This window comes from Dromiciops gliroides, chromosome 2 (genome assembly GCF_019393635.1).
Source record: "Dromiciops gliroides isolate mDroGli1 chromosome 2, mDroGli1.pri, whole genome shotgun sequence".
NCBI lineage: Eukaryota > Metazoa > Chordata > Mammalia > Microbiotheria > Microbiotheriidae > Dromiciops > Dromiciops gliroides.
The window spans coordinates 666,807,146-666,822,708 of NC_057862.1; the positions used below are offsets into that span (position 1 = coordinate 666,807,146).

Below are 15,563 nucleotides of genomic sequence, written 5' to 3' on the forward strand. Positions count from 1 at the left end.
CATTTCCAGAGTACATTTGCTGCCAGGCTTCTTTGCTGAATGTCTGAGCCCAAAGAGACTTGAAAGCCTGCCTGGCCTGACCCCTCATTTTAGCCAGGAAGCCCCTGGCTCCAGGGCAGTAGGGGAATCCCTTCAGCTTCATTAGCAAGCAAAGCCGGCATCAGAATCTAGGTCTTCTGACTCATAGTCTGGAGCCCTTCTTACTTCTTCCTCCTCCTTCGACCTAGCTCCCCATAGTGGTGTCCTTGTTACTCCTGGTCTGCCCTTCCTAGACCGGTAGCCTGATGGCCCTCTCCTTTCTGTAGCCCCCATCCTATACTATCTCCACCCCCAATGCACAGGTGGCTCAACCCTTTTACCTATGTCAAACTACAGTAATGATGACATCCTAATAAGACCCTTCCCAATTGGGCCTTAAGGTCTCTTTTCCTAGCTGACCCCCACTGATGGCCACTGGGCCTCCTCCCTCCTCTAGAGTTTGGCATGATTGCTCTTGAGGTCACCTCTTTGCCTCCCATAATGCTCCCGGGGCACAGAATGGTCTTGCTGGAAGGTCTCTAAGGTGAGGGAATCTATTAGTCCTCTAGGCTGCCCCTTCTGCTTTGGGAGAGTCCAGTCATCCAAGAAATCCTCCAGGATGTCAAGCCCAAATGTGTCTCCACAGCTGGAATTACCTCCCCCCTCCTTCGGCTCCATCTGCTTAAATCCCGCTCACATTTATGCTTAGATAATTCAATTCTCTAATTATCTTAATCATCTTAGTTCTAATTTAATTCAGCAAAGCCTGGAGCTGAGAGATGTGTATTAGTATTATTTGCATTAATCCCGGTGAATTGTTATCAGTTCTGTTACAGGCTATTTGTAGTGTACATTATGTTCTTTAGAGAGTGGCAGCATTAGGAAGTAGATAGATCTGGCCTTGGAGTCAGGAATGCTTGGGTTCAAGTACTACCTCTGACCCCTACTGGTAGTATGACACTGCACAAGTAATCCAGACTCTCAGTGGCCTAGGCCCTAGCTTCTTAAACTGCGGGTCAGGACCCCGTGTGGAGTCATGTAACTGAATGTGGGGGTCATGAAAAATTTGGCAACAGTAAAAGGTTATGTACAACTGTTTAATATAGCTATATAATTGGGGTCATGTAAAAATTTCTTAAGAAGCCCTGGCCTAGGCAACTTCCTAAGACTCTAAGTTGCAGAACAGTTGCCTGATGAAATCACTGGTCTGGACCAGAAAAATGTTAATTATAGATTTTAATAAACAATACATCTCATTTAGATAGCGACTAACAAGCATTAATTAAACACCGAGTATATGCCAGAGCTGGGTACACAAAGAAAGGCCAAAAAAAAAAAATCCAAAAATAAAGAAAAACCCAAACAGGTGTCTGTTCTCAAGAAGTTGAAAGTTTAGTTTCTAAGGACCTTCACATGGGTTCTTTCATCGACTCTCATATACTGCAAGTATCTTGAATTGTCATCTGGCCAATACAGTGGCTATTTTCCTTTCACATAAAAAAGGTGCTTGCTGTTATTGTTCAGTCATTTCAGTCTTGCCCAACTCTTCCTGAACCCCTTTGGAGTTTTCTTGGCAAAGATCCTGGAGCAGTTTGCCATTTCCTTCTCTGGCTCATTTTACAGATGAGGAAACTGAGGTAAACAGGGTGAAGTGACTTGCCCAGTGTCACACAGCTAATAGGCTGGATTTGAACTCAGCTGAACTCCTAACCCCTGAAGAATGATCTTCCTCAAAATTCACTCCTATTCTTTTTCTCTACATTTCCTTAACTTCTAGTTCTATATTGATAACTCACAAATCTCTATCTTCAGTCCTGACAATGCCCAAATAGGCTTTCCACCACCCCACCCCTTCTATAAAATGAAATTGGAACTGAATTGAGTATGTGAAAGAGATTACATATGGGAAACTACATAGTCCTTTCCATGATCCAAACTTCCCCTCTGTCGTGAAAGTCATTATTATTATTATTATTTTTTGGTGAGGCAATTGGGGTTAAGTGACTTGCCCAGGGTCACCAGCTAGTAATTGTTAAGTGTCTGAGGCTGGATTTGAAATCAGGTCCTCCTGAATCCAAGGCCAGTGCTTTATCCACTGAGCCACCTAGCTGCCCCCGAAAGTCATTATTTTTTAATAACAATATCCTTTTAAAAATTTCAAAAATAATTTTATTGATGTCCTTTGCGGTTTTTCATATTGCTAACACTTCCCCCAGTATCCTTTCTCCCTATCTTCTCAGAGAACTACCCCATATAACAAATAACATTTTACCCCATATAAAAGTACATATAATACATATACCAATACCCTATATAACAAAAAATTATTTTAAAGACAAAAATAAAGAAAAAGAAGAGAAAAAATTAGCCAAACTGATCTATATATCGGGAATGTGTGAAAATATGAGCAAGGTCCCATACTCAGCCTCCAACCTCCACAAAAAGGTGGGGTGGGGAATGAACAGCAATATTGTACCCATGATCCCTGCGAATCATGGAATGAATGCTCTGATTTTCAGAAGAAATACAATTGTGGGTGACCCAAAGGGTAATGGAAAGATATAGTAGATGTGATATTGCAGCAGATAACCAAGGATGTATTGCATGAGGGAAATTCCACAAAAGGGACCTACAAGGAGATGTTTAAATGGGAAGGAAGGTGGGATAATCTCAGTTTCCTCATCTGTAAAATGAGGGATTAGGTGTCAGGATGTAGTGGATGAAGAGCTGGTCTTAGGGAGGATGATCTGGGTTCAGATCTCACCTCTCACATGTGATGGATGAGTCATTTAGCTTTGAAGTGCTCTAGACAACTTTGAAAGTCTGGGATTTCCTGAACCAATTAAATTAGGGGTCAAGTCCTCATCCCCATTCCGAATAATATATGTGGTCCCTCCATCACAGAGCTGTGCTGAGTCTCAAATGGGACAATAAATATGATACCCTTGGATAACCTTCATAGGATCACAGACTCAGAGTTGGAAGGGACCTTGGAGGATGAGTCTAATGCTTTGCACATAGTAGGTGCTTAAATGCTCAACTCATTCATTGTCTTACTGACATTAGAGAGTGACAGAATTTAGAAGTGGATAGATCTGGCCTTGGAGTCAGGAATGCTTGGGTTCAAATACTGCCTCTGACACCTACTGGTGGTATGACACTGTACAAGCAGTCCAACCTCTCAGTGGCCTAGGCCCTAGCTTCTTAAACTGATGAGGAAATGGAGGCACAGAAAGGTTCACACAGCTAATAAGTTTCCGAAGTAAGATTTGAACCCAGATCTTCTTGATTCCAAGTTCCATGCCTTAATCATGACATCATGCTGCTTCTAGAACAAATGAATGGGGTGACAAAATATGAAGCAATTCCTGTTGCAAGGCTATCTAAATGTGCTTTATACAAAATACATTGAAAAAGGAAAGGCTGGCTTTGCTTTGTAGAGGATACTATCCCTTGTCGATCTCTCCAATACTGGTCATTCTGTCTTCTGTCCCTGATTCGCTGGGATAAGGGGCACTGGAGGGACACTGGCAGAGTTTTGGCCATTATCAGGCTCTCCACATCCAGGCCCCTTCTTTCTGCCATTTCCTGACCTCCAGGACGTACTGCTAGATGGGAAGAAATTAAGAGGAAGACATCTGGGCATCACCTTCTGAGAAGGATCGAATGAACTGGGCCTCGCCAAGGAGACTATGCAACATGAAGAAAGCTCAAGGGAAATGGAATGATGAGTTAAAGGGAGAGAATTATAGGACCAGGAGAACTGTTCACCTCTCTGAAAGGATGTCATTGAAAGAGAGATCAGATAAAAAAATTATTAAAAAAAAGAGAGATCAGAATTAATGCACAGAGCTGTGGCCATGGGGTGGAAATTCTAGGCAGGAAGATTCTGGTTCTGAGGATTCAGACGAGGAAATGAACAGCCTTGTAGGGTAGTGAGTTCCCTGTCACTGGAAGTGTTCAAGAGGAGCTCAGATTCAAACCCAGGTCTCTTGACTCTAAACCATCAATGAGTAGAGTAGACCAGTAGAAAAGGGGTCTGCCATCCCTGTTACCAACAACCTCAAGAACTGGCCTCCTACCTCCAAAGAGCAGGCCTGGCCAAGAGCCCTGGGACTGGCAGTGCCATCTGTCTTCCCCTCAAATACCAACTCTGCTGCCCATCCAGGCTTCCACAGATGATGTTCAGGGGAGCAACCCTTGTGGAGATGTGAGCTGACCACTCGACTCTGCCCGCGTTGTACACCATGCTTCCTCTAAAGCCACAGCTACAGATGGCCCCCACAAAGAAGCTCCAGGGTTGTTGGCACTTTCAGATGGTTCAACACCAGAGACAGATACGGGTTCATCAAGGGAAATGATATTTTTGCGAGTGTGTGGCCATCTGCTTTGATGCTGTACCTTAAAGACCACTGGGCTTTTCCATTCGACTAGTTGTTGAAACCCCCTCTAGGTATCTCTGCTCCCTCTTATAATGTGAGCACCTCGAGAGGGGTCTGCCTTGATTTTCTATCTGTATCCCCCATACTTGTAGCAATGCTTCACTCTCAGTACTCACTCCAAAAATGCTTTTTCATTCATTTGTTCCATTACACTATAAGGAAGGCAGGCTCTGTCTTTTGCCTCTCTTTGTATCCTTAGCACTCAGTACAGTGCCTGCCACATGCTTAATAAAATGTTTATCTATTGGTTTGAGGGCCCCCTCATCTCTAAGATTTTAGATTCTACTAGAATCAGAAAAAAATAGCGTTAATGTTTCTAAACTTTTATGTGTTTCATCACTGTGATAAACACAAAACAAATAATTCATCCCCTCTTGGCTGATCTTATTGTGACGAGCCCCCCTGCCCTCAGCGAGGAAGGTGGTTTTTACATGGTTGTCAGTCATCAGGGACATACACTAAAACTTCAACCTTGGGATCTATGGAAAGGGTTTCTGAGAAATCATCTTCTCTTTTACACCTCAATGAAGCAACTAGTAGCAAATCCCTGAAATAATAAAAAACAAGTTGAGGGGCAGCTAGGTGGCACAGTGGATAGAGCACCGGCCCTGGAGTCAGGAGGACCTGAGTTCAAATCCGGCCTCAGACACTTAACACTTACTAGCTGTGTGACCCTGGGAAAGTCACTTAACCCCAACTGCCTCACCAAAAAACCCCAAACAAACAAATAAAAAAATCCCAACAACAACAACAATGAGATGACTTGTAATCACAGCACTTAGCAATTAATCTGTTCCAATGAACCGTCTCTGATACTTGTAGGACACAAAAAAAAATGGCCGGTGCAACGTGGCCTTATTGTACCTTGACACGTGCTCAATGGCGTCCTGGAAGAACACCAGCTTTACTTCTTTAGAGGTCATTATGTTGTAATCGTCAAGGTAGTCCTGTAAAACGGAAGCTATCTTGTTCATGTCCACCAAGTCTTCATAGAGGCGGTCAGCTTTATCAATACCAATCTGTGTCCAAATAATTAGGGGGAAAGAGTCACTGAGAACAGCTAAGCACAGAAAAGCAAGTATGTATAGGTGATTGGAAGTGATTTCACAAGAATCTGAGCTATAGAATATATATTTACACACATTTAAATGCACACACATATACATACATGCGTACACATGTGTCTAGATACATACATGTGTGCCCACATACAAATGTATATTCATACACACACACACATATATATAGATACACATAGGCATATACACACATAGCCATTTAATCATCTGACTATGTTAAAAAATTAATTTTCATGCTATTATAGCCGGGAGACTTGGGACTCAAGTGCTTATGATGTAATAAACTTTGATTAAATGCAGGGCACTAAACTAGAAGCTAGTGATACAACAAAGGATATTGAATTTTATTCTTAAGACACCATCTAGTAGGGCAGATAGCATCTGCACAAAAGCTCTGACACAAATTAGAAAATGTTACAGATATAGGGAAGTTTCAAACATAGAGAAGAAAGAGATCTGAGTAGGACCCCAGCTGTCTTTTCGATTTTTTTAACTTTTAATCCTAGAAGTCTCATGCTTGAAGTTGAGGAGAAAACCCAACTGAGGAAGCAAAAAGTGTATTTTGTAACTCTGCGAACCTCAGTGATGCCAGTATCACATACTTGCCTTTATAAAATCTCCAAATATGACCGGTTTTTGGATAAAATATTCTGGATCAATTGGAATGGCAAAATGTTTACCTATAAACATTCAAAACCAGATATAATTTAGTTACATAAAATATCATTATGTATATTACAAAAACGACTAACTTGGATAAAATAATGTCAGTATTTTAACACTTATTTCAGTTAGGAGCATCAATTATGGAAAAAGAAAACACTGAACCCATTTATAAGATGACAGAATTCTAGAGGGAACAGACTTCAGAAGCCATGTTGTTCAACACATATCTTTGTTTGTTTTTGGTTTTTTTTGGCAGGGCACTTGGGGTTAAGTGACTTGCCCAGGGTCACACAGTTAGTAAGTGTTAAGTGTCTGAGGCTGGATTTGAACTCAGGTCCTCCTGACTCCAGGGCCGGTGCTCTATCCACTGCAGCGCCACCTAGCTGCCCAACACATAGCTTAAAAGAGAGAATCACCTCATTATGCCAACCCAGATGTGTTTTGTTTGTTCTTTAATAAAGGTTCCCCCAGACAAATCCCAAAAGACTGATGCTACTAGTGCAAGATGTGCTAGTAGAATAGCAGTAGGTATGTCGAACACCAGGCCTGGAATCAGGAGGACCTGAATTCAAGTGCAGCCTCAGATACTTACTACTGTGTGACTCTAGGCAAATCACTTAACCCTGCTTGTCTTAAAAAATAGTCTTAGGGGGCAGCTAGGTGGCGCAGTGGATAGAGCACCGGCCCTGGAGTCAGGAGGACCTGAGTTCAAATCCGGCCTCAGACACTTAACACTTACTAGCTGTGGGACCCTGGGCAAGTCGCTTAACCCCCATTGCCTCACTAAAAAAAAAAAAAAATTAAATAAAAAAATAGTTTTAGGAAGGGGTGTAGTTCACAGATTGCTAGAAGTAAATTCAGGAAGTCAGAATCCCACCACAGACACTTAGTAACAGCAGCACCTGTTTTTCAGGGTTGTTGTGAGGCTCAAATTAAACAAGGTTTGTAAATAAGGTTTGCAAACCTTAAAAGCATGATACAAATGTTAGCCAGTGGTAGAGGAAGTGAATGCACTTTGCAAATATTGTTTTGTTTAATCCTCACAACAATCCTGAGAAATAGGTGCTGTTATTACCCTCATTTTGCAGATGAAGATGCTGAACCTGAGAGAAGTTAATGACTAGCTCAGGGCCACACCGCTACCAAGGGTCTGAGGTGGGATTCTGACTTCCTCAGTCTACTTCCAGCAGTCTATGCACTATATACTCCTACCTACTGCTATTTTGGGGGAGGCAAACAGGGTTAAGTGACTTGCCCAGAGTCACACAGCTAGTAAGTGTCTGATTAAATTATAAGAAATAAGTAAGTTGAGGAACTGAGGTGGCTAGTTGGCACAGCGGATAAGGATGCTGGGCCTTGAGTCAGGAAGACCCGAGTTATAATTCAGCCTCAGACACTGACTAGTTGTGTGACCCTGGGCAAGTCACTTAACACTGTTTGCCTCAGTGTCCTCACCTGAAAAATGAGCTGAAGATGTAATGACAAACCATTCCAGTACCTTTGCCAAGAAAACCCCAAATGGGGTCACAAAGAGTTGGACATGACTGAAATGATTGAGCAACGAGAAAAAGTTGAGGAACTAGGAGGTCAGAACATTTGAAGGTGTATTAATATATATGGTCAAGTCCCCTAGTATGAGGATGGGAGATGGAGAGGATTGTGGGCCAAGTACCGAATTCATGGAGGAAGGAAGAGAACTATCCTGCAGGTCTGTAGACAAGAGTTACCTGGATTTTGATCAGTAGAACTGGATTGTGTGAACCTCAAAGGAGGAGAAGAGAGGTTCCCATCAAGGAACTATTCACATTGCTTTTACGTTTTACCATATCATCTAAGTGTAACCTAAACATTAACAGAAAAAAAAAATCTCTCCACCTCATAACAGTATTAGCGAAACAAAAGCATAACCTTACTGGCCATTTCTGCTAGCATGGAGTGGAAGTATTGCTTATCTTCATTATTGATCAGGCGGTCATGGAAAACTCTCTGACATTCATGGCAAAACAGTCTAAATATCTGCATCTCCTCCCTGACTATCGTTGGATCACATTGCAGGATACCTAATTAAAAAAAAACAGTGAAAAAGGGTTGCATCATAAAGTTTTAGTTTTATTTATTTTTTTAAGCACAGAGACTTTTTTTAGTATCAAATTCTCTCCCTCCCCCTACCTATAACAGTTTCTTTACCTGTGGATTCAAAATTTCCTGAACAACACTGGGTTCCAGGGTCCACAGGAGGGAAGACTCCCAGGGAGAGACAAAATAGATAGAAGAGATAGGCAAGGGGCAGGTAGGTGGTGCAGTGGATAAAGCATTGGCCCTGAATTCAGGAGGACCTGAGTTCAAATCTGACCTCAGACACTTGACACTTACTAGCTGTGTGACCCTGAACAAGTCACTTAACCCCAATTGCCTCACCAAAAAGAAGAGGAGGAGGAGGAGGAGGAGGAAGAAGAAGAAGAAGAAGAAGAAGAAGAAGAAGAAGAAGAGATAGGCAATAGAAATTTCTGGTTCATCTTGGTACAAGGAGCATGTCTTAGCTGCCCAATTTCCCAGACTGACAAGTCCCAGAAGGGATTGTGGTTAGGGGCTTCCATGGTGAAAGAATGCTGGGATGGAGGGCAGTAGATACCTGCATTGAAAGACTGCCTTGTATATGTATTATGTGACCTTAAGAAAACCACTGTCATAAATCTCAAATTTCTCATCTTTAAAATGGGGATAACAATATTCTGACTAGTCACTTTATAGGACCGTTTTGCGGAGAACAGTATAGAAAATGCTGTGCCAAGGCTAGGCAGTGTAATAATTTTACCATTCCAAATTTACCAAAATCTTATGATTTTATTTGAGGCACTTAAACTGGTGTGTGTGTATGTGTGTGTGTGTGTCCTGGACCCCTTGGGCAGTATCTGGCCCATGGACTCTTCTCAGAAGAATGTTTTTAAGTGCTTAAAATAAAATATATGGGATTAGAAAGGAAATGAATTCTATTGATTCTTTGGATATGTCAATTTGATATTGTCAAAATATAATTTAAAAAAATTATTTAACTAAAATTTGGGGCAGCTGGGTGGCACAGTAGATAGAATGCCAGGACTGGAGTCAGGAAGACGCATCTTCCTGAGTTCAAATTTGGCTGCAGACACTAGCTGTGTTACCCTGGTCAAGTCACTTAACCCTGTTTGCTTTAGTTTTCTGTAAAAGGAGCTAGAGAAGGGAATGGCAAATCATTCTAGTATCTTTGCTAAGAAAACCTCAAATGGGGTCATGAAGAGCTGAAAACAACGGAAATGACTGAATAGCAACAATTTTAATTTGAGAATTAAAAAATCAAATTAAATCATTTAAAACATCAAATTTTAATTTTAAAAAACCCACCTCATAGGGGGCAGCTAGGTGGCACAGTGGATAAAGCACCAGCACTGGATTCAAGAGGACCTGACTTCAAATCTGGCCTCAGACACTTGACACTAGCTGTGTGACCCTGGGCAAGTCACTTAACCCTCATTGCCACGAAAAACAAAAAACAAAAACAAAAAAACCCATCTCAAAGACCCCAGGTTAAGCACCCTGCTCTAGGACCTTTTAGGGTAAAGGAATACTACCTTACAAATGTGCATTTACAAACTCACCTTGCTTGTACCATGTGGCAACCTGAAAACTTGAGATGAAATACCATGAGGTATTCTGCCGACCCAGAAGGTGGGGATACGTTACCTTGCACGCATTTGGATAAATCTCGCAAATTGAACACATAATGGGATTTTGCAGGTGTTGGGAGGAGATCGATGCTCATCCTGTTATAAATCTCAACAGCAGCTTCCACGATACTGGATGAACACTGCCTCACAGCTGGAGCAAACTCGTATAAAAAACCGTTCAGGATGGCCTAAAACCAGAAACGAAGAGGAGCCAGTGAAAGAAACCCAACTTATTTCTCACTTGCTCGCGAGGCAAAATTTGATTTCCCCTTAAATACCAAAAGAAAATCTGACCTCTGCTCAAAGAATAAAGAAGTCAGGGCTAGTGACACTTAGGTATACACAAATCAGCCTTCCGTGCCAGAACAATTTCTCAAGAGAAGACTCGAGTACAACCATCATTTCCCACAGCTACTCTTTCCAGCTATGACTAAGCACAGGTGGGTTTCCTCCCTGATGAATTAACTTACCATGCTTTTAAATTTTTAACTTTTTACACAGACATCCAAACCAGAATCAAAAGCAAACAGCTTTTTCTCTCTAATTAAAACAGCATTTGGGGGACAGCTAGGTGGCGCAGTGGATAAAGCACTGGCCCTGGATTCAGGAGGACCTGAGTTCAAATGTGATCTCAGACACTTGACACTTATGTGATGTTTAAAATCTAAATTGTGGTCACCTTAACTGTATCTATAAATTTTTGCCAGTTTTTTAACTGGCAAAATGGGAGTATTGCATGGAGAGTGATGATTGTAAGTGCTCAAAAGGTGTATATGCTAGGGGACGCCCTCCATAAGCTTTGGCTTTAAAAGCATACTGATTATAAGACTGACATGTGGAGCAGCCCGAGCAGATTCGAGATGCAAAATCCCATTATTTCATCACATTTATTAGCTGTGTGACCCTGGGCAAGTCACTTGACCTTCATTGCCCTGCCAAAAACAAAACAAAACAAAAACCCCCAAATATTATTTTTAAAAAATCTGCATTAGCTTCTCTCTTCTTATCTGATACAGGCATAGGACTAGGGCAATAAGCAAGGGATATAGTTATTTAAAGCCTCTGGAATATGAGGCTTCTAAAAAATGAATTTTTAAAAATGGCTCTCATGCCTATGTTGGTCTTAGCTGGACTGCTTCAAACCCTATCATATACTTGTGGGGACTAAACTATATGGATAAAATGTAAGGCTTCAAAGTTTTTAAATATTTCTGATAAGCTTTCCCAAATTTCTACTATAATCCTTTCTTGTTATCTTGGTATTGGCTCACAAAAGCCTACTTGGTGTATGTCTTCATCTAGCTAAGTGGGAAATAAAGGTTTATTTTTTTCCCTTTCAAGTTCTGAAGTTTTTGTTCAAACTGTATATTTGTGGGTGTTATGTGGGAGTAAGCTTGCGATTTTAGAAATTTATTTTAAGTGGTGAACATGTCTTTTGTTTCTTTGTCTATGGCTCTATGAAGATCACAGATCCCAATTTACTTTAACTAGTTTATGTAGTTAGTTGGTGTTTATTTATAGGGAAGAATTACAATAATTTTAAAGACAGAATAAGATTCTAGGTTTAAAATAACTAAGTTTAAAACTCAGCTTAAAATAACTAAGAGTACTAAAATGTACTCTCTCCTTGCATTTCAGGTTGGTCAGTTGGTGAAATCACTTTATTTTATCATTCATACCCTTATATCAAAGGTGTGCTGATAAATGTTTAACAACCAGCTCTCTAAAAAAAAATGTATGACAGGACACACCTTCAAGTCTAATCTGCATTATTAATATTTTCCCCATAATTTTCTTGAGTCTGGATGATCAACCAAAGAATAATTCAAACCTTGATTGTAGCATTTGGCAATTTCCAATGTGTAAATGTTGAAAGGAAAATTTAACAATTGGTTTATGGGTTTGAGCCAGGTATAAGCTTTAAAAAGCTTTAAACTATTCTGGATTTTTTGTATGTCCCTTACGGGGCTTAGTAAAGTACTCTTATAGAAAGCAAATACGTAGCCTGATATTCCGACCAATCTCTCAAGCTCTTTTTTGACTCTTAACATGGAGTTACATTAACATTACATACATTACATACATTAACAAATACATGTTAACCAATAAATTCCTGAACACCCCAATATTCACTTTGTTTCCACCTGGTGAGGGAGAAGATTGGTCTTGTATAAAGAAAATAAGGGACAGTGAACTACAATGGACAGAGCATTGGACTGGGAAAGAAGATGTTAAGGCATTTTAACTATTATAAATACAGAAATTAGAAATAAAGGACATATGAAGAAACACATTAGCTGCATCCAGAGAAAGAACTGATAAATAGATGTATAGAATAATTTTACATATATATGTATATATACATACACACACATATACCTGTCCCTAATGGTAACCATCTCTAGGGGGAAGAAAAAAAATGAAAAAAATTTACATGATAACTTTAGTATATATTTGAAAGGAATAGCAAGTCGTACATGATAGATTTGTAGTTTCATGTGCAATGATTTTTTTTTTTTGGTGGGGCAATGAGGGTTAAGTGACTTGTCCAGGGTCACACAGCTAGTAAGTGTCAAGTGTCTGAGGCAGGATTTGAACTCAGGTCCTCCTGAATCCAGGGCCGGTGCCCTATCCACTGCACCACCTAGCTGCCTGCAATGATATTTTTATTATACTATGTTATGGAAATGCTCACTTTATTCCATAAATTAAAAATAAAATAAATTTTAAAAAAAGATGTTGGCTTTAGTCCCAGCTCTGAAATGAGCCATGTGACCTTGACCAATGTCCTTCCCTCTCTGGCTTTAGTTTCCTTATCTCTGGGTCAACAATCAGAAGCTCTGGGCCTCTTGACTGAATTAGTCCATCAGAGGTAGGAACCAAGTGTGAACAAGGCCTTGTCATCTTGACTGAATTAACAATAAATTAAAGGCATTTAACTAAGTTCTAAAAATCTAGTCAGCCAAGTGATGGGTAAAGTAAAACGCTTTTAGTCATTGAATGAAATGTGTTGGGATTTGCTGAAGAAACGTGTTCATGACCTGGTCTTAGATACCATAGCATGCTAGTTCAGAACTCAAGCATTCCAATAGTAATCCAAGGGAGAATGGAACTAGCTGAACCCCTGACAGGCAATTACTTTTTTTTTTTTTTTTGCAGGGCAATGGGGGTTAAGTGACTTGCCCAGGGTCACACAACTAGTAAGCGTCAAGTGTCTGAGGCCAGATTTGAACTCAGGTCCTCATGACTCCAGGGCCAGTGCTTTATCCTCTGCACCACCTAACTGCCCCTGTATCACAGCATTTTAAAGAAGATCTTATTTTACCAGCTTTTCTTACTAAACTACCTTAGATGACCCTAGCTAAAAGCTAGTTAAAAGTCTGTCTGACTAATTGATACCAGCTGATCATTCTGGGGAAAGCACACCAGTGGGGGCTCATGAGCTAGGACCTAAAGGGAGAGGAATGACAGCTACCCTCTGGGGAACCCAGCATGCCAGTGTGAGTGGTTTGGAAGAGTGAAATCTGCATTACATGTGGCAGTAGGGAACTGGCTTGAAACAAGGAAGACCTTGGTTCAAGTTGCATCTCTGACATATATCTGCTCAGTGCTCTATGCAACTCTATGAGGCAGAGGTGCTGAGTGCATTGGTGTAGGGAATTTCCTCACTGAGGAGTTCCAATGAAAACACAGGCTCAATCCTTATCTCATAATTAGAGATGTTAATGTAAGATGACACAGAACACGGGTCATTGTTTTCTTATAAATTAATTAGAAATTCATTAAGAGAACTAATAAATCAAAAGAATTAATGAGAAATTAATCAGTCTAGCTCAATTAATTGAACAAATTAATGCTCACTTGAAAAATTTGCTTTAAAATATGTTCGGAAGGTGTTGGGAGGCATAACATGCTGAAGTGTCTAATGAAACGAGGGGTTACAGGATTGCGACCCCCTCCTGGAGGCGCACATGCTGATGCAATTGTTACATCCTGGAAAGAAAGCAAAATAATTCACATCAAACAAAAATGAATTGTTATATTTAGGCTCCAGAGTTCTAGAAGTAAACAGTATTTACAGGTCAAATTTTCATCTTACAAACCCAGTAAGAATTTGTTCTTATTGAACTTAAAATACACAGGAAAGGAGAAGCCTGTACCTAATTCATTAGAAAAATGAATGATCCATTATTATAATTGGCTAATTGGATAGCTGATAACTTATGAAAATAATTTATACATTTTAAAGTACTTAGCCAAAATATAAAGGCATCCTGGAAACTGGGAAGAGCTGGGTTCAAGTCTTTTATCTAGAAAAAGTCCAGCTGAGTGACTCTGGATGTCACTTAACTTTTCAGAGCTCTGGGTCACTCTTGAGTTACAGAGGACAACATGACTTTTATTTGGTAGAGAGAGTTTCTTCACTCTGGAGTTCCCTACATCAGGTCCAGTCTCTATCCATTAAACTGGAATAGCAGTTGAGTGGGTCTATGCTGGCTGCTTCCCAATTCTTCAGGAAATCAAATCTACTTCAGACTCTCAATGACCCAAGTTCAGGGTTCGTTTGCTGCCTTCTTTCATGAAAAGGAGCATTTCTCAGCCTCTACTCATGACTATGATCCTCTTATACAACCAATAAGAAAAGATGCCCTGCTCCAAGGATATCAAGATGAAGTTTCTAGAATTGGCAAGGCTGCCATTTTGCAGGCGGACCACACCTTTCTTACTTGTAAAATGGAGATAATAAGATTTGTTCCAACTCCCTCCCATGGTTATTGTAAGTATGAAATAAGGGATGGGAATGAATTTTCAAGGTAAAGGATTACTGTTATCCTGCAAAGTAGCCCCTAGGAAGGTTCCCAAGACAGTCTCCTATCCAAGACACAGACCTACTCCCTATGACTTGACAGAACATGAATAAATGAAGAAAACATTTCTTAAGGACTTACTATGTTCAGATCACTGTGTTACACACAACACACATACATTTTTTGTTGTTGTTGGGTCATTTTTTCAGTCATGTCTGAGTTGCTATGATCCCATTTGGAGTTTTCTTGACAGAGATACTGGAGTGGTTTTCCATTTCCTTCTCCACATCATTTTATAGATGAGGAAACTGAGGCAAATAGGGTTAAGTGATGTGCTCAGTCACACAGCTAGTAAGTGTCTGAGGCCAGATTTGAACTCAGGAAGATAAGTCTTCCTGATGTCAGGTCTGGTGTTCTATCCACCGTGCCACCTTAGCTGCCCCTGGCGTTTCCTTGTGGTTAATACTGTCAAGGACTCATGAGTCTCCCACCACATAAGAAGAGGCTATTTATTCAGCAAGTCCATATTGAATGACTCATGTTAAACAATTGGAAAGAAACTTGCATCCCATCTTAAGATGACAGACATTCTTATTTATTATTCACCAAAGGGTTTAAAACCTAAAATCACCTGTATTTCTTTCCAAAAGAGCTTCTCTCTGTCATAAAATCCACCAAAATCCAGAAACTGTCTAAGCAATTCAATAGGAGGTTGAGAACCATAGGTATCCAACTTGGGCATATTCAAGTCGTCCACAAAAATTACGACTCTTTTGGTACCTGGTGCTCCTGGAAAGCAAGACAAATGGATGTGTGTTAGAATTTCAGGTTTGCATTAAAAGGTCA

General features: G+C 40.4%; 1 protein-coding gene across 1 annotated transcript in view; it reads right to left on the reverse strand.

The window, feature by feature from the left end:
* Positions 1-15,563, reverse strand: part of DNAH6 (dynein axonemal heavy chain 6) — a 211,021-nt gene that overhangs the window by 96,411 nt on the left and 99,047 nt on the right. The window contains exons 39-44 of the mRNA XM_043981262.1: positions 15,349-15,506; positions 13,771-13,902; positions 9,926-10,097; positions 8,119-8,265; positions 6,146-6,219; positions 5,325-5,479 (exon numbers count right to left, since the gene is read on the reverse strand). Coding sequence (XP_043837197.1) covers positions 5,325-5,479; positions 6,146-6,219; positions 8,119-8,265; positions 9,926-10,097; positions 13,771-13,902; positions 15,349-15,506 — 838 coding nt within the window. The remainder of the gene's footprint in view (positions 1-5,324; positions 5,480-6,145; positions 6,220-8,118; positions 8,266-9,925; positions 10,098-13,770; positions 13,903-15,348; positions 15,507-15,563) is intronic.